The sequence below is a fragment of the Cnephaeus nilssonii genome (genome assembly GCF_951640355.1).
Source record: "Cnephaeus nilssonii genome assembly, chromosome: 7".
In the NCBI taxonomy this organism is placed as follows: domain Eukaryota; kingdom Metazoa; phylum Chordata; class Mammalia; order Chiroptera; family Vespertilionidae; genus Cnephaeus; species Cnephaeus nilssonii.
Window position 1 is genome coordinate 8417382 of NC_137078.1, and position 20443 is coordinate 8437824.

The following is a 20443-nucleotide window of genomic DNA, read 5'->3' on the forward strand; positions in this document are numbered from 1 at the left end:
ATATGTAGATTCTGAAATAATTCTGCTTCTTTGTATATTAATGAAATGCACAACTATTTTATTTGCTGAAATCAGCTCATATCTTTGCCTGCATGCCTAGAGCTAGCTATATCTTGTATGTCTGGTTTTTAATAAGAACAGTATCTTCCCCCTCTTCTGGTTTCTGTGAGTGGGGTTCTCCCTTTCTCTTCCCTCCTCCCCCAACACTATTGGCTCCTTGTCTCACTCCCTACTCCGCTCCTACAGAGGTGGAACCTCCCAGTGTGTGGAGCATGGACATTAATCCATCCTTCGGTTGGGTTGAGTGAATCTATTAAACTCCTGAGCATGGGAGTTTGGTCTCTTTCTTCTTCCCTCTCCACCCAGGAGCCATGTGAGGGAGTAACCCAGGAAGTTATATTTGCTCTGCAGACTCAGCCTTTCCCTTTGGTGGCTTGTTTCAAGGTGGAGGCTGGAGGCTAGAAGCGCATCTGGTTCTTACATCAAAACTATATTCTCCATACCAGCTTCTTCATCTGCCAACTCTACTGTCTTACTCTTCAATTGGTTTGAAACATGAGAGAGAAGAGAGCTGTTATTCCTTGATTCCCCATTCCAAAAAATTCAAATAGTGTTTTCCTGTCTTTCCTTCTGTTTAGGTTGAGATATTGGTGGGGTGAGAGTCCCTTTTTTCATCCTTCTCTAATACCAAACATGACTACTAATCAATAAGGATGATCCACAAAGCACTATAGCAATATCTTTTCATAGACCCCATATCAGACCTGGAAATGAACTTAAGTAAACTCCCAAAAAAATTTCAGAAAAAGATTTTTCCCTCTGAGTAAAGTTTAACAACTGATGAGATGGATGTTTAAATAGGAGGTGCCAATTTAACAATATAAATGGTAAGCAACCCACCCACCACTCCAGAGTTCTTCATGCAGAAATAAGTTAAATAGCTTACTGAAATACAACAATCTAGTTAAAATCACAAAATAGTATTAGGAGAAAAGTGCTGAAAAACAACAACAACCCACATACAATAACTAAATCAAGATACTCTTCATGTGGCAGTGGAAATATATTTTTCTTAGGTAAAAGCAAAAAAAAAGATATTTAATAGAAAATAATAGATAATTAGTCAAACAGTACAAAAGTTGTTTTTCACCCATAACTCAATGGACTTCAATTTTAAAGGGGACCCAAGCAGATACAGCTTTTAAAAATAAATGGATATAAAATCATAAGAGAATATAGACCTATTTTGGCATTTAAATTTTGCTTTCCTTTTTTATTTTTAAATATATTTTTATTGATTTTAGAGAGAAAGGGAGAGGCAGAGAAAGATAGAAACATCAATCATGAGAGAGAATCATCGATTGGCTGCCTCCTGCACGCCCCACACTGGGAATTGAACCCGCAACCCGGGCATGTGTCCTGACTGGGAATTGAACTGTGACCTCCTAGTTGATAGGTCAACACTCAACCACTGAGCCATGCATGCTGGGCTTAACTTTCTTTGCCCCTTAATGCTATTTTTCACCAAATACCTGCCTTCACACATAAACACACACCACCAAGTATCTAAAAAGAGAAGCATGTGCCATAGATTAAAAAACAGTTTCAGGAGTTCCTCTAGCAAATATTCATTTTAAAGATATTCCTGAGCATGAAGAACATGAGTTGGTACACTCTTGAGTTTACTGCCCTGGTTCTCCATATATTTTTTTAATTCTCAGAGGACGCATGATACTGAAAGAGAATTTGAGTGTTTTCTAACTTAAGAATCACAATAATTTCATCTCATACACAGTGTGAGTTTCTTGTATACCAGCTTCTCTATTTAGATTTTAAACTTGGAAATCAGAAACAACTTGAAAAACTTGTAGAGTACATTGTATGTAACAGACTACATATTTGCTGAATTTGTGAATGAAAAGAAAAAGTATTTTCTTTTTGTACATTATGAAAACATTTTATAAACTTTTGAGAATAGATTAACACACTCATTTCACTTTTTTATTCTAGTCTCAGTGTTCCAAATACATGTATTTCCATCTTTGGCCAGAGCACAAAATATAAATATGTCCTTCAAAATGTTTGGTGATAAGCACTAACTTGTATGACTGAAGCACCATTCTAAATTCCTTTAGAAGAATGTATTCTTACTATTCAGAGTCCCTGATAACAGCATATCCAATTGTTGGGTGGACATCCTCAATGTGAAAACTGGCAATTACATTGCTACCTATCTGACTGTAATTCTAATAATCTCTGCACTATACAGAACTAATTTCATTTTTGTTTGTTTTTAAATCAGATATTTGAAGAGAGCTATTAGATCTGTTCCTAATCCTTTCTCCAAGCTAAAACAGCCTGGTTTTAAGACTAGATAATGACTCCAGGACACAGGAATCTGCCCCTCCTATCTCTGGACACAACATTTTTGTAATTGTAACTATAATTTCACTGGCTGCACAGCCACCTAACAGAGCAGTTGGAACTGCAAATATCTAAAACTTTTAGAATGTATGCGTAAGCTCAATAAGCTGTTATCTCTTCCCTCCTGTTGTTAATTATGTCATGCTCACAACTGTCCTTATACAATTTACATATGTGACATTTTAGTTTCTAATTATATCTTTCTATTTTTCTAGTAATTAAATTGTTATTTTACATTTTTTTCTAGTCATTGAATTTTTTTTCATAAAATTTACAAACAGTGCATGCATAGATCTTAAGTATACAATCTGATAAAAAGTATGTAACTGTGTACCTACTACCACAATTGTGATACAAAACATTCTGGGGCTCCTCAACAGTCCTCTCATGCCTCCTCTCAATCAGTCCCCAGCACCCCCACTGGCAGTAACCGTCCTGGTTTCTGTCAGCGCAGATGAGTGAGCCTATGCCTGAAGTTCACTTAAATGGAACCAACTCTTCCTACATGATGTCCTTTTGCAGTTGGCTTCTTCACTTAAACATGATGTTTTTGAGATCTATCCACATTGCTATGTATCACTAACAAGATAAGTAGCACCCCACTGAATGGTACTGTTATACTATATGAATACACTACAACTTCATACATTCTCCTCTTAATGGATATTTAGGTGGTTCCAGTTTTTGGCTATTATGAATAAAGCTGTGGTGGCCACACTGTACAAGTCTATTTGTGCACTTATTTTCTGTTCTCTTGGGAAAATGCCTAGAGGTGAAATTGGTGGTTCCCAGGGTAGACTTATGTTTAACTTTGTAGTAAGCTGTTTCCAAAGTGGCTACATCATTTTACAGGCTGATGAGCAATGTATGAGTTCCAGTTGCTCCATATCCGTGCCAACATGTAACAGTATTGTCAGTCTCTTTAATTTTAGCTATTGTACTAGGTTTGAAGTAGTATCTCATTATGTTTATACTTGCATTCTCCAATGACAATGTTGTATGCCTTTCATTTATTGGCCATTTATGTATCTTCTTTTCTGAAATGATTGTTCATATATATATATATACTAGAGGCCTGTTGCACGAAATTCGTGTGCAGGGAGGGGGTGTCCCTCAGCCTGGCCTGCACCCTCTCTAATCCGAGACCCCTTGGGGGATGTCCGACTGCACCTTTCGCAATCCAGGACTGCTGGCTCCTAACCACTCGCCTGCCTGCATGATTGCCCCTAACCCCTCTGCCTGCCTGACTGACTGCCCCTAACTGCTCCCCTGCCGGAATGATCGCCCCTAACCGCCTCTGCCTTGGCCCCGCATCCAGGACCCAGGATTCCCTCCTCTGGCCGGCCACAGGCACACGGGACCCGGGCCGGCTTTGCCCAGGCCGGCCGTAGCCACACCACAGGGAACCGTGGGTGTGCGACTTCACCCGGGCCATAGGCGCTGGCACCCGGGACCGCGGGGAGGGCGGCTTTTCTCCCTCTCCCATGCCGCCGACTCTCGGCCCTCACAGCCACTGTGGCTTTGTCTGGATGGACTTCCAGAAGGCATCTGGTCTAATTAGCATATTACCCTTTTATTAGTATAGGTACTTATTCCAGTATATCTGTTGAAAAGACTTCCTTTCTCCATGGGAATGTCTTGGTGTCTTTGTCAAAAATCAACTATGCTTGTATGGGTCTATTTTAATATTTTCTATTCTGTTTCATGGATCTATTTGTTTATCCTTATGCTAATACCATACTATCAATTAATCCAGTAGCTTTAAAGTCTTTAAGTCAATTAATGTGAGTATGACAACTTTCCTATTCTTTAAGATTGTTTTAGATATATAAATTCCTTAACCTTTTCTAAACAGATTTTACAACTATCTTGCAATTTCTATAAAAAATCTTGTTGAGGTTTTGAGACTGTACTGAATCTATGGATCAATTTGGGAGAAGTGATATTCTTAGAAGTCTTGATATTCTTAACAATATCAAGACTTTCAATAGAAAACCATGGCATATCCCCATTTATTTTGGGTTTTAATTTCATTCAGCAGTAATTTCCAGTGAAGAAATCTTAAATGTCTCTTTATTCCTAATTGTGTATGTTTTAATGCAAATGGGATTTTTATGAGCTTATTTTCCAATTTTTGTTCTTGTATTATAAATACAATTGGTTTTTGTATATTGATTCTGAGAGTAGTTTGATAGATTCTTTAGGACTGTCTACATAAATAATGTCTTGGAGTGAAAACACTTTTTTGGTATTATTTTATCATGAATGAATGTTGAATTTTGTTAGGTGATGTCTCTGAACCTACTGAGATGACTATAAGGCTGTTAATATAGTGATTGATTTTCAAATGTTTCACTAACTGTGCATGCCTGAGATAAACCCTACTGGGTCATAATGTATTAGTACTCCATAGTACAGATAATATTGCTTTATTTGATTCACTAGGCTGTAATTTTCTCTCCTTGTAATGCCCTTATCAGATTTTTGGTTTGAGGCTATGCAGGCTTTATAAAATGAGACTGAATGTATTTCTTTCTCCTATATTTTCTGATAGTTTGTGTAAAATTGGTATTTCTTCCTTAAATGCTTCATAAAATTTATGAGTAAAACTATATGAACTTGGAGTGTCCTAAAAAAAAAAAAAGGTTTTCTGATAAAGTTTGTGTAAAACTGGTATTAATTTTCCTTAAACATTTCATAGAATTCACTAATAAAACTATCTGGACTTGGAGTTCTCTACAAAGAAAGGTTTTTCATGTGAATTTAATTTAGTAAATTTTAGGGATTTTTCTCACATCAAACAAATGATCCTTTTAAAAGAAACTAGAAATCAAAAATAACGAAGTTTACCTTTTATATTTACCCACATATTCACAATTTCAGGTGATTTCATTTCGTCCTTTAGATGTAAGTTTCTCCTACTGTTACTTTCTTCAGCCAGCATTCGTTACAGCACAAGTCTGACTTTCTGCTGGAGTAGTAATTACCAGGTCCTGCAGACTGGAGGGAGCCCTAAGGTGACAGCTATATACAAACAGATCTGGCCAGTCCAGGTTCACCTCCTTCAAAGGTTGAAGCATTCCTTCCAGTTTCTGTTTACTTTCTAGGACTCTCTAGTGCTTAAAATTTTTAACTATGGAAGGGTTAGCCTGCCTGATACAGGTTCTTCCACCCTTTCTGGAGATCAGAATTCCTCTGAAGATTCTATTTTTGATTCAGTGGTAGTACTAATTAATAAAGAATGCTAAATTTTATCACTAATTTTAGAATATTCCATCACAGGCTTACACAAAAGCATCATAGAAACTCTGTAAGTATAATGTAATTGTAAAATGGGGCTAGATAAGCTAACCTTATTAGATTTATCTTCATAAATTTGGCTACAGTTTTTACTCCTCCATTTTCAAGTGGCTAATACTGTTAAAAAAATATTGCAATAACTAGAGACTTCCCTATGGACTAACATTAAGATACTCTGGCTGTAGTTATTCTAACAATGCTAATTCCAAAAGCATATCAGGAAAAACAGTCAAATGACTTGCTGAAATCTAGATTATCTGGTGTCATTTTTGAACTGTCAAATCAAGTGTGTGTCTATGAAGAAAATAAGTTAGTGTTAAATGCACCTTTTTTTTCCATGAGTGTGATGACTCTATGGAATTGTATACATTGTAAATTATATATTCTTTTTTTTAAAAATGAGAGGATAATAAATGCATTTATCTACCAAATATATAAATAATACGTGTGTGTGTGTGTGTGTGTGTGTGTCAATCTCATGAATTATTAACTAATGAGCATTTAGGTAGTATTTTAGATTTTGTTTATATAAAACAATGCTTTAATAAAAATCACTGCACATATTTCTTTGCTTACTTGTCTGATCTTTTTCTTAAGATAAATTCTTAGAATTTTTAAGTAAATTATATAAGCATATATATGCACGCACATAAACCTACACACCTATGTGTATATATTTGTGTACAGTTGTGCCTATTTACACTCCTAGAAAGATGATGGGATAGTTTATTTCTTGGTGCTTTTGCCAAAAAGCAGCTATTATCAAGATTTTTAACATTTGCCAACTGGAGAGTTTTTAAAAATGACAATGTAATGCAATTTTAATTTGCGTTTTTTGAGTAGTGTGTTGGCCATTTTAGTTCTTTTGTGAATTTTATGATTTGTAGTTTTTCTTCTACCAGGTTATCTGTCTTTTTCTTAGTAGGTTTTTAATGGAGGTTAATGTGCTCTTTGTCTACCCTGACAACATAGCGCTTTTAGGTAGGACCTGCTGGATTTGAACTCTGAACCCCAGCACCACCACATCCTAGTTAGAGAAAGGGAGAGAGGGAGTGAGGGAAACATCGATGGGTTGCCTCCTGTATGTACCCCAACCAGGCACTGAACCCACCACCTTATGGAGTACGGGACAATGCTCCAACTAACTGAGCCACACTGGCAAGGAAAACAATAGTTATTTTTAAAGTATATATGGTAAAGGGATGTGACTTTCATTTGAAACAGCAAAGACAATCTTGAAACTGTGTCAGTCATTCTCTTGCAGTTCAATTTTCTTTGATAATCTCTCTCCTACACATGTTCCTTCTATCCTTCACCTTTTAGTACTAATAATTAGGTCTTATGTAGAAGTGCCCAGATTTCTTAACTAAATTTTTTTATCATGGTCACAAAATCATTGCATAACTATTGAAGTCTATTATATCTATGTAATAAAGCAGTATCGTAAGAAGCAAGTATGCATTATTAAAAATGATCAAATAATATAAGGTTTAGTTAATTATTCTCTGGAATTTAAAAATAACTAAATCATTAAGTATTATTAACTAAAAAGTATAATAAATTCCAAACTATCAAGAAATGGGCTTAAGCTAATAAAAAGTTACAATCATACTATAATCCTTTAGTAAATATTAAGAAATGTGAATTTAAAAAAAAAGTATTTTAAGCATATTTTAATTGATAAAAAGCATATCCATATTTATTACTCTAGATAGATTAGACTATTTTTAGAAAACTAGGATAACTTGAAACCATTTACCTGTTGGAGGCAGGCAGTCTTTCCAATCAAAATAGCCTGCATAAATTCCAGGTTCTAAGGAGCCAACAATGGGATCTGCTTTCAACTCAATGTAATTTTCAAACAATCTTTGGTCTAATTCTTTCAATGAGGCCATGCTAACCTAAAAACACATAATACAGAGTAATTATAAGTTGTCCATTTGAGGGTGAAAGAAAAAAAAAAGGAAATAATGTAAATTTAAAAACACTTCAGCGTATTTTAAAAGTACTTAGCAATTTTCCTAAAAAAACCACATCTTTATTTTATGTTCAGTAATAAAGACCACACTTAGCATGACTATTCAATAAAATAAGAATGAATCCCCATGTGTGGTCTACAGGTCTTTTACAGAATGTCCAGCCCACGTGTACTGGGAGCTCCTGATGGTGGTGGGAGTGGAGCAGGGGAAGGAGGTTAGTGAGCATTCGTCTGACCAGTCTGTGTCAGGTCTCACTGGCACCCAAGAGGCCAAGCAGTTACAATGGGTTCATGGAGCATTAAGGGTGGGAAGTGAAGAGTCTGGGCCTAGGTTCCTCTTCAGTGGACTGGCAGTCTAGCTGCTTCCACACCACTGACCCATGGAACACAACCTTCTCTAAACAACACACCTGAACTTCAAGAAGCTAATGTTGAAAAACAAGCACACAGCTAGTGAGTCTAGCAGCTATAAATGAGAATATCTGCCAAGCAGGAAATTCAGCTGTAGGAGAGAAAAGCAACCACCTGAACTTAGAAAAATACTGAAAACCCTTAAGGAGGTTAAAGTATGATATAAAAAAGACTTCATGAAGATAAAACACATGATTTCATCAGCTAACAACTGATTAGATGAATTGATGAAACTGCTGGTCACTACTAAGATTGAAATTATGTACAATTAAGTACTTCAAAGCACAAAGTAAAAATGTAAAGAGGTGGATATTATGAAGGAAGAGACTTAGAAGATAGTTCCAAAGAGCTCAAATATGCAAAACAAGCAAACAAACAAACAAACAAACAAACACACACACACACACAAACAATTAGGTAGAGAACTATGAGCAGTTAGAGAAGAGGTAATAATTAAACAACCAAGAGAAGAAAATTTAACTGAATCTAAAGACTTGTTTTTGTAATCTGAATAGGCTTGCTGACTTCCAGGCTAGACTGTTAAGATACATCTAGGCAAATAGTATTAAAAGTACCAATTTTCTAAAATAATAAAAAGAGAAACTCTTTTAGGCTAACACAGTGGTTGGCAAACTCATTAGTCAACAGAGCCAAATATCAACAGTACAACAATTGAAATTTCTTTTGAGAGCCGAAAACTGACTTCTGCGCATGGGCCATGAAGTTTCAATCGCACTGTATGTGCGCGCCCACATGTGGTATTTTGTGGAGGAGCCACACTCAAGGGGCCAAAGAGCTGCATGTGGCTGGAAAGCCGCAGTTTACCAACCACTGGGCTAACAGATTAAGACAAATAATTTACCTACAAGGGGAAAAAAACAGTCTGTAATCAGCTTTTCTCAGATGCAACATTGGAATCTGAAATCACTGGAATAATATCTACAGGAATAAAAGAAATGAAACCCAAGAGTCCTATATTTAGCTAAGAGAGTCCATTCACTAATAGAGTCCAACAAACATATTTTTGAATATGTGAAGATTCAAAGAATATATTACCCATGTAACCTAAGAAAGGGCTCTCACCCAAAAGCAAATATATCAGACCCAGGAGGATGAACAATTGAGGAAAACAGTATGAAATGAACCTTGAGCTCCCTTCCAGCATCCTTCATCCCTCTTTTTCTCTAATATTTAGAAACATTAACTTAAATGATAATTAGAGATATTCTGGGAATGATACAAGTACTAATTCTTAAAAGAGGAGAGGCATCCAAAAAGGAAATATTAATAAGAAGCTACAATGACAATAAAAATACAACATATCAAAATCTGTGTGACAAAGGTAAAGCAATGGGTTTTATCACCAAAAATGTATCCCTCAGAAAGAAAGACTTAAAAGAAGAAAACTCAAAATTAGTATTTTTACCTTTTACCTTCAATAGCTAGAAAAAGAAAATTGAACTCAAAGAAAGAAGTAATAATTAAAGATAAGACCAGAAATCAATTAAATTTTTAAAAAGATTAATATGAGAAAACCAACACTGCCAAAAGTAGGCTTTTGAAAGGGACATTATAGTTTTATGTAATCTGTCAACACAGAGGAAATTGACAAACTCCTGAAAAACACAATTTTCTAAAAATGGCACAAGTAGTCCTATATATTCTAATAGAGTCCATTATTTCAAACTAGAGGCCCGGTGCACGAAAACTCGTGCACCCCAGGGGGTCTCTCAGCCTGGCCTGTGTCCGGAGGATTGGGCCTAAGCTGGCAGTCAGACATCCTTCTGGCAGCCCACGAGTCCTTGGGAGATGTCCACCTGCCAGCTTAGGCCAGCTCCCCAGGGAATGGGGCCTAAGCTGGCAGTCAGACATCACTCTGACAACCCAGGAGCCCTCGGGGGATGTCCGACTGACGGCTTAGGTCCACTCCCCATGGGGAGCAGGCCTAAGTTGTCAGTTGGACATCCTTAGAGCTGCCGAGGAGGTGGGAGAGGCTTCTGCCACTGCTGCTGTGCTCGCAGCTGTCAGCCTGGCTTGTGGCTGAGCAGAGCTCCCCCTGTGGGAGTGCACTGACCATCAGGGGGCAGTTCCTGCGTTGAGTGTCTGCCCTCTGGTAGTCAGTGCGCATCATAGCAACTGGTCGTTCCTGGTCGTTCCGCCCTTAGGGTCAATTTGCATATTACCCTTTTATTATATAGGATGCTCTCATATGAGGAGAACTTCAGGACCAAATGTTTCATTGGTGAACTCTACCAAGCATTTAAGGAAGAAATTATCACACGCAAACTTTACTATAGACCAGAGCCTGAGAATGTTTCCTATTTTGTTTGATGAGGCCAGCAAAACCCTGATATAAAAAATTGTCAAGAATATTGCGAGCAAAGAAAATTACAGACCAGTAAGTCTCATGAACAAAGACATAAACATCCTAACAAACTACTGGAAAATTGAATCTATAAATAAATAATAAGAATACATTATAGAGAAGTGGAATTATTTCAACAAGTGAAAAAAAAAAGGAATTGATAAATGTCCCTTCTCCAATTTATTATATTCAAGATTATAATGGCGGTACTAGTCCATGCAATGCAGTAAGAAAAAATATCAGAAAATAAGTTGAACTGTCTTTTCAAGACATACTATAAACCTATAATAATACATGCATAATTCACACAATGATAATGAACAAAATGCAATACTTAGTAAAAGATAAATCATAGACCAGAATATAACAACTAAAACCACAAAGCCTCTGGGGAAAAAATATTCAAGACATTGAGGCTGACAAGGATTTTGACAGGATATGAAAGGCATTAAACATTTAAAAAACTCACAAACTGGACCTCATCAAAATTAAAAATTTCTACTCAAAAGATACCATTAAAAGAACAGAACAGCGAGCTACAGGCTTGGAGAAAAAAATAGATACCTGACAAAGAACTTATTTAGAGATGTCTAAAAATCACTCATAGAAAGGTGAACAACCCAATTAAAAAAATGAGTAAGCAAAAGAAGGTATCTTAAAATGTATATCTGAATATATAAGACTAGAGGTCCAGTGCACAAAATTTGTGCATGGGGGGGTGTCCCTCAGCCCGGCCTGCACCCTCTCCAATCTGGGATCCCTCTCACAATCCAGGACTGCTGGTTCCTAACCACTTGCCTGCTGCTTGCCTGATTGTCCCTAACTGCTCCCCTGCCAGCCCGATCACTCCCAACTACCCTCCCCTGCTGGCCTGATCGCCCCCAACTGCCCTCCCCTGCCAGGATTTCCCCTAACTGCCCTCCCCTGCTGGCCTGATCACCCTCAACTGCCCTCCCCTGCAGGCCTGGTCACCCCCAACTGCCCTCTCCTGCCTGCCCGATCGCCCCCAACTGCCCTCCCCTACTGGCCTGATTGCCCACAACTGCCCTCCCCTGCCGGCCATCTTGTGGCAGCCATCTTGTGATGTCGTGAGGGTGGCCATCTTGTGATGACGTGAGGGCGTCGCGTGAGGACCACCTAGGCTTTTATTAGTATAGATGCTTAAAATCATTATTTTTATCAGGGACAGTTAATGAAAGCAATGAGATTTACTAAAATAAGAAAGGTAACATTGTCAGTGAAGATGTGGAGCACCTGGAAGACTCATACATTGCTGGCTGAGTGTAAAATGAGAACCCACTTTGGAAAACAATTCTGTTTCTAATTAACTTATTCCCTGACTAGCAATTCCACTTCTAGGTATATACAGAACCCCCCCTTATCTGCAGGGATACATTTCAGGGCTGCCCATGGATGCTTGAAACCCTGGATATCAAACCCTATTCACAATATGTTTTTTTTTCTATACATATATACATATGATAAAGTTTAACTTGTAAACTGGGAATAGTAAAAGATGAACAACAATAGCTAATAATAAAATAGAACAATTATAACAATATGCAGTACTGTAATAAAAGTTATGTGAGTGTAATCTGGTCTTTCTCACAAAATATCTTATTGTACTACACGGACAGTGTGGATACTCTGGACAAAGGGATTATTCACATCCCAGGGAGGGATGGAACAGGACAGAAAGAGATATCATTATGCTGCTCAGAACAGTATGCAATTTAAAACATGAATTGTTTATCGGGAATTCTCCATTTAATTTTTTCATTCCATGCTTGTTCATGGGACTATAACTATGGAAAGTGAAACTGCAGTTGAATGGGGAATTACTGTATCCACAATAAGAGAGTACAAATGTTCACAAAAAGACTTTACAGCAATGTTCACACCAACTACATTCATTAAGCCTACAATTCCAACAATCCAATGTCCAGTATTATGAGAACGATAAAACAAAATTTGGTTATACAAACTCAGCAATAAAATAAATTACTGAGAGACACACAACTTGGATGAATCTCAGAAAGTATTAAGTTGGAACAAAAGCAGCCAGACACAAAAGGCCACATACAAACTGTATAGTTGCATCTTATATTCAGTTCAAGAACTGGCAAAAAAATCTATGCCGACAGAAATCAGAATAGTGGTGAGATAGTGCCTATTGACTGGAATGGGAAATTTTTATCTCTTGATCTGGGTGGTGGATACTCAGATGTATATATGTGTAAAAAGTCACCAATCTATACACTGGAGATTTGCCTGTTTTACTCTATATAAATTATACTTTAATATTTGTAAAAAAATGTTTGAAAAGAAATGGATGAGTAGACAGATACCAGACAAATAAAACAAAGAGAGAGTGGAGTGACAGCATGATTTGTGACAAGGCAGGAATAAGGTCAACAGTCCTGACCTCAAAAATTTTGTTGTGAGAATTTAAAAAGATAATTTATGAAACTTGTGTAGCACATTTGAAGTACACAATAAATGCTAGCAGCAATTATTATTATTATTTCAAGTGCCTTGTTTTCACTAATGCCCTGTTCAAACCAGCTATGAACACAGATGTTAACTAAGTGTGCTTGACCCAACTTGAAATACAAGGGTAAGGACCATCCATTATGAAAGCACCTCCAGACAGTGATGGATGGAAGCAAAATGAAAAAATCCTGTCAAGGAAGTCACTGTCTAACAGAAAAGAAAGACAAATATTCATAACACTACATGTTAAAAATATGGCTATTAGAGATACATTCAGAGAGTTTTTAAGGGGCACTACTAAGAGGACTGTAAAGGCTTCATAGGGAAGGTGATGCCTGAGAGCACGCTATCCTTGTAGGCCAGATGACCGTAATCAAAACAAGGCAACTATCGAAAGAAAAAAGGAGGGGTGCTAATTCAATAATTATGTACTCAGAAATAGCTGTACTCACAAAATTCCTAGGTATTAAAACTGGGCAGCACCTTCTAAAGTACTTCAAACAGTTGGTAATAACTTACAGAAATACAGACTATGTTAGAAGGCCGTATTTTAGATGTAGGAACAAGTAATACTTGTAATAACTGACCCCAATAACTTCTTTAGCAGAACATCTGTCAAGGTACTCTTCTACCACATGCCCGACCTGTATTGAGCAGCTGCTCACAATAGATAGGTCCTGGAAAGCAAACATCTGCCAAGTAGATGTCATACTTCCTCCATTTCTACACAGTTGTCGTCAACTCAAAATAGTTAACACAGTAAAATCATTATTTTGATTTATTTCAATATTCCAAATTTAAGTTTTTTAATTTACTATTTCAAAAAAATTTTGTAAAAGTGCCTTTTAAAATAAAGTATGTTTCTGAGAAAGGAAAAATAGATAACAAAACTGTTTATTTCTTTTCAAAGATGAGTACATTTAACTGAGCCATCTCTATAGAAATAAACTAACTCATCAAACTCTAATCAGAACTTCCATCTAAGTGAATTTGAATTACTAGGTTTAATCAAATTAATCTATTTTTAATTCATTGCAAGTGGATGGCGAGGCAGATGCAAACTGACATTCCTTTATGTTATTGAACCATAACTTATCAAATTTGGACAAAATAAATACCAAGTAAATAATTAATTTAAAACATAAACTCTTAATCCTGAATAGAGGTGGCACTATTAAAACAGCAAAAAAAGAATACTGGATAAAACAGAATATATTCTTACCCTGAAACAAAAGAACAGGCAATGTTTCTATGACTTGTTAGTGAACACCATCATTTCTCACTTCCTTTACCTTCTACTGAGATTCTAACCTGGTGACTTACTATTAATCTTTGTCATCATTCCCAAAACTTTTTTCTGTGAATTTTTTATAAACAAGCTAACTACCTCATATCCTATTAATTAGGCTTTACTGATTGCTCCAATCTTCTCCTTTTAAGGAAGGGAAAAAGGGAGTCTTTTTTACTATACACTGTATTTGACTCGGCCACTTACATAGAACAATCTGAAGGACACTGGAAAGAACTTTACTGCCATACCACTATCTCCTATACCTGCGATTTTCAATCTTTTCCATCTCATGGAACACATAAATTAACTGCTAAAATCCTGAGGCACAACCAAAAAATATATCTAAAAATAGTATTTTTAGATCTGACAAAAAGTAGATATAATTTTGATTCAGTCACACCAGACGTCTATTGTTGTGTTGACTCTTGTAATTTTTTATTTGACAATCTAAGGGAAAAGAGGTCAGACCCTCTGTACTGCATATTTTAAAAATTCTGTGGCACACCAGTTTAAAATCGCTGTGCTACTCTGATGTTTGAAATTATATCCTTCCAGAGTAAATTAATAATTTTCTATTACTTAGCAACAAAAATGAAAGAGTTTCTGAAAATGAAAAACTGAAATAAAATGTCAAGAGACAGTAAGTTTCAGCAAGCTTAGACATAACTGAGGAGAAATGAACAAGAAGAGAGAACTTGAGAAATGATTCCTAATCATTTAATAGAATTAAAGATAAGGGGAAAGACATAAAATAAAAATATGAGAGATGGAGAATAGAGCGAGAGCTCTAATAAATATCCAATAGGAGATCTTGAAGGAGAAAATAGAGAAAACATTAAAAGAGGTAATGGCTGAGAATTTATCAGAATTGATTAAAGGTATAAATCAGAGTCAGGGGAAAAAAGACAAAAAAAGTAATACTCATATCAAGAGATACATTATGGTGACTACAGAATGTTAGAGACAAAGAAAACATCTAAAAAGTAGCCCCCCAAAAATTTCATACATGCTTTCTAGTCATCAACAGATTAAAGACCAAAATACTGTAAACAAAGGAAAGGAATGGATACAGAAGACTCAACAACACAATTCACAAACTTGACTTCATGGACATATATGGAATGTGGCATTCAAAATTGAAGGACATAATCTTTTTAAGAAGGTAGATTATTTAAGAAAGCTCACCATGTATCCTGCAAAGCAAGTTTCAAAAAAGTTATTACAAATCTATTTTCTGACCTCAGAACCATTAAGTTAGAAATCTGTAATAAAGAAAACTAACTCCCAATATGGAAAAGATTGCTCTCCCAATTTGGAAATTTAAAATCACATATGTTGTGTGTAAAAAAAACAAAACAAAAAAGCAAACTCACAAAATTAAAATTAGAAACTACAAAACTGAAAAATTAAAATACCATATTTAACATGTAGAACTTAGCTAGAGAGATAAAGGGAAATTCATAGTCTTAAATGTTAATATTAAAAAGTCAGAAAGGTATGGAATTACTGAGCTATTAAAAAACACACACAATTAAGCTAAGCACCCAAATTACTGCAACAGAAAAAATATATATATAAAGAGAGAACAGTAAAACTAAGAGTTGGTTCTTGAAAAGATTCTGGCAAGACTGATCAAGAAAAGAAGACTGAAAATATTAAGCAAGCAAGCAAGTATAAATGGGGGTCAGAACTTCAAATGCAGTTGAGATCGAAATAATATGAAACCACTATAAAAAATACTAGTATTAGGCAAATAAATTAGAAAATGTTGCTGTATGTAGGTTATACTAATTTATAAAGTGAGCTAGAGTGTGTCTTCTTTCTTCCTTATAATCAACTGTATGTTTCTTGGACTTCATCCAATAAAGAAATTAAAAAAAAGAGTAGGCCTTCCTTTCCTCCCCCCCCCCCCAACCCCCAGGTGCCGATATTGGCTTCCCTCCTGCACCCGGGACCCTCTCTCAACCCCCATGTTGTAGTAAAACCTCTACAGTTCTGAGTAAACTGAAAACCTGCAATTATCATACTGTAAATTGGACATTTGCTTTTTAAAGACTAAGACAGGTTAAAATAGCATTTTATATATGTAAAAAAATTCCTTGGAATTATATAATTACAGTTACTACAATCTTCCTATTCCTTTGGTGTATTTCTAGGGAACAATTTTGTTCTTTAAGATATATGGTACTGGGCCAGAAAGCATTCTGGATTTAGAATGAGAAAACTTAATGTTAAGTCCTGCTTTACTCTGCTACTTATTAAATAGGTCAAATTATTATCTTCTCTGAGCATCTTCTGTATGAAAAAACTGAGTTAATAATACCTTAATTACTTCACAGGGTTATTTGCAAATTGTATATATGAAATCATTCCAGCTTTAAATGATCATTGGTCACTAAATTTAATAAACTCCTAAAAAGCACAGTTATTACTGTACTATCCCAATATTAAAATTCTTTCTACTTTTGAAGATGGGGAACAAGATTTAGGGAATTAACAACTGTTTATTTTCATCATTCTATTGGTAGAAGAACCAATAGGGAATAGGAGAAAATATGCCCAGACAAACCCTTGGCAAACCACCAGTTCATACCTGGAAGGAGATCTGAGAGAATGTCTAGTGTCTGGTGACACTAAGTGAGAAGCCCTCAGTGAACCATTATCTCCAAGAGCAGAAACAGGGTGAAAGAATGGATACTAAGTTATTCATGCGACCTATGTGCCCCCTTGATTTCTCAGGAATCATGCCCCTAGATTAGCTGTCTTTTGAAAACAGACTGTGAAAAACAATAGCAGTTGGCAACCTTTTTTTCCTTAACGCAAAAATGTATTTTACTTGGTTGGTATCATGTAGTTAATGAATTTACTCATTAACAAACAAAATTAACACAAATGTTATAATCTAAATCTAGTTTACTATTTATACAACTGAATAATTTCAAAATATGGCTGGTCAATTAAAATTTTCAAATTCTGAATGTGAAAAACAGACTACCATTTATTCTAAGCTGCACTCACAAAACCTTCATATTACCTTGGTCTCAAAATGATCTGGACAAAGACTAGGGAGGATATCTAAGTCTATTTATATGTCACTTTCATTTTATTTCCTAATTATATAAACTAAAACAATAGATAGTTCCAATTTATAAATTTTTAAAAAACTAAAGAAAACAAAACTTACTGAAATTCCTAGTCATTTCATGTATTTTTAAATGATTAAAAATTATCCAATAAATATACTGATGTCATTATTTTTACTGCATAAAAACAAAGTGTTCTCTGCAAGAGAACACCTTATAGTACTCAGCACAAAAACTTAAGGAAATAAACTCGACTTTTGACCCTACAGCCTAAGTCACAACATTTCTCATCAGAATGATTAATTTTTACAAAAAGACAGGAAAATAAGACAGAGCCACCCACTTTGATATTCTCATTCTCTGAAAAAAAAAATCCCAATCGAGCTCATGAACTGGAACCATCATTTTGCAAAAAGTATGTGATCCATCAAGAGTACATTTTGATTGTAAGATTAACAAGATCATTATCTTTCTTATTCTTTGCACCAAAAAAACTGTACTGACATTAAAAAGTGGTTCTAGCTTAGTTTTACTTAGAAATCTGATAAACTTTTGCCCAGGAACCAACTAACCTTTAGTAACAAGGTTACTTCATTTTTTTTTTCCTTTTTTGCTTACTTGAAAACATATAAACAACAAAATATAACTTTTAAAAAACCTACTCCATTGATACAGGACTCATTTTTGTGCAGCCTTGCTATATCCATGTAGTAGAGAATGGAGAGTATGTGTTTTTCAGTTAAGATATTAAGCAAGATATTAAGCACCCTACAGCTCTTGTAAGCCAGTCTCGTGTGTGTGTGTGTGCGCGCGCGCGCGCACATTTATGTCCATGCTCAAGCACCTGTGTGCCTGCTTAGGTAGTAAAGCAAAAGGATCATTTTAGACACATGGAGAGGGAGAGAGGAAAAAGTGTGGATAAGTAGGCTCAGGGAGTCAGCTGTTAGCTATAAGTAAAAGCTTTAATCTAAAAGGAGCCAAAATTTGAGATGATTCTTAAAGATTTGGGTTCTATGCCTTTGTGTCATTATTTTTTCCCCTTACTTTTGAATAACTTAGGTGCAGAGTAAATCATCTCTAACCTTGAAAAAACTTTGCTCTAAAGGAAATAAGAGAGTATTAAATTAATTATTCAAGGTGAGTTATGAGAAGGACAAGAATCATTCAAAAACAGGGTGGGATGAAAATGGGGAAGGAATATGGGAGGGGAGGGCAAGAAGAGGAAAAAGGACAGGAAAGCAAAAGAAAGAGAGTGCTGAGAAAGTAGTTTGGAAACTAAATTGATAAAAAAACCAACTTGTCCATTTAACATAATTCACTTACCTGTGTTATTTTTTCTATTCCCTGAAAGTTGTGCTTTTCAAAATGTTCTGCTATATTTAGGAAGGTGTGACATTGTAGGTAGCAGCAATTACTTAGGACTATCAAAAGTTGCTGTTCCTAAAAGTAAAACAAATTTTTATAAAATTACATTTATATTAACAAATTTAAAGCCTAACAGTTATCATTTACTACTTATTAAATGTAATTATAATCACTTGGTGTTTAATATCAATATTCAACACTTCGGTTTCCTTGTCTCCTTCTTTCCCAATATTAACAGAAAGAAACATTAATACAATTCTATAATTTTAATTGCTCGTTATTATATAATACAGATTTAAATAATGTTCCCTTTGAGATTTAACAGCTGTAGAGAGAAATAGGCTGATGAAAAACAGGTAACTAAAGTAGGATCAGCTGTAGTTCAAATGAAAGGGATTCGTGTTATTAGTTATTCTACTTAATACTTTGTACACAAAAAAAAGCTATAAAATTGATATTTTTAAGCGATTACAAAAACTGTAGAAACTCTTAGAAAATAGTTTATAAGAAATTTGTAATTCAATCCATATGAGGGCTCTTTCAAAAAACTGGATCTTCACAGAATTTTTTATGTAGGACAGTCTCCCTCTTTTGGGGAGTGAAGGCACAGAGGGTAGGAGACTCCTGCAGTGTCAGTAACAGAGAGGTAGGTCTAGAGTCCTATATTCTATGCTCACCAGAGTTCTAGCTGTTTAAAGTCATTTCTAATCAAAATTACAGACCCCAATGCTGAAAAATAAACCATATTTTACTGTTCAGAAGAACTATTTTTGTAAATAAAATTCCAGGAATGGTATTTGTCACTGCTATTGAGGCTCACAGAGAGCACGTTCCCTGTGCTCCCTCAGTTATAGGAGCATTATCTGGACAAATGTGACTAATTTAGGGCCTTATTTAATATCTCTTGACTAAACACTAAGCCAAAAACCACTTTCCAGGAAAAGTTCTCACACATATTTGTTTCCTATTTCATATGTAATCAGAATAACTTACGTTAAAGTCAATATGATAAACATGGAAATAAATAGGCCTCTGTCCTTTGAGGTATAAAAACCACAGAATAAACTTTTTTTCCATATTATTTATTTACTAGAGGCCCGGTGCACGAAATTCATGCATGGGGGGGGTGTCCCTCAGCCCAGCCTGCACCATCTCTAATCTGGGACCCCTTGAGGGATGTTGACTGCCCGTTTAGGCCTAAACGGGAAGTCGGACATCCCTCTCACAATCCAGGACTGCTAGCTCTCAACCACTCACCTGCCTGCCTGCCTGATTGCCCCTAACCACTTCTGCTTGCCAGCCTGATCACCCCCTAACCACTCCTCTGCCAGCCTGACCGACACCTAACTGCCCTCCCCTACTGGCCTGGACACCCCTAACTGCCCTCCCCTGCTGGCCTGGTTGCCCCCAACTGCCCTCCCCTGCAGGCCTGGTCCCTCCTAACTGCCCTCCCTTGCAGGCCTGATCGCCCACAACTGCCCTCCCCTGCTGGCCACCTTGTGGTGGCCATCTTGTGTCCACATGGGGGCAGCCATCTTTGACCACATGGGTGCAGCCATCTTGTGTTGGAGTGATGGTCAATTTGCATATCACCTCTTTATTATATAGGATTATTTAAATTTCTTTATTGATTAAGATATTACATATGTGTCCTTAACCCCCCATTACCCCTCATCTCCCCCACTCATGCCCTCACCCCCCTGTTGTCTGTGTCCATTGGTTAGGCTTATATG

General features: G+C 36.1%; 1 protein-coding gene across 3 annotated transcripts in view; it reads right to left on the reverse strand.

Annotated features, from left to right (window-relative positions):
• EXOC2 (exocyst complex component 2) overlaps positions 1-20443 on the reverse strand; it is a 246309-nt gene that overhangs the window by 44023 nt on the left and 181843 nt on the right. For all 3 annotated transcript variants that reach the window (XM_079776018.1, XM_079776019.1, XM_079776020.1), the window contains 2 exons: positions 18669-18785; positions 7484-7625 (listed from right to left, as the gene is read on the reverse strand). In XM_079776018.1, coding sequence (XP_079632144.1) covers positions 7484-7625; positions 18669-18785 — 259 coding nt within the window. The remainder of the gene's footprint in view (positions 1-7483; positions 7626-18668; positions 18786-20443) is intronic.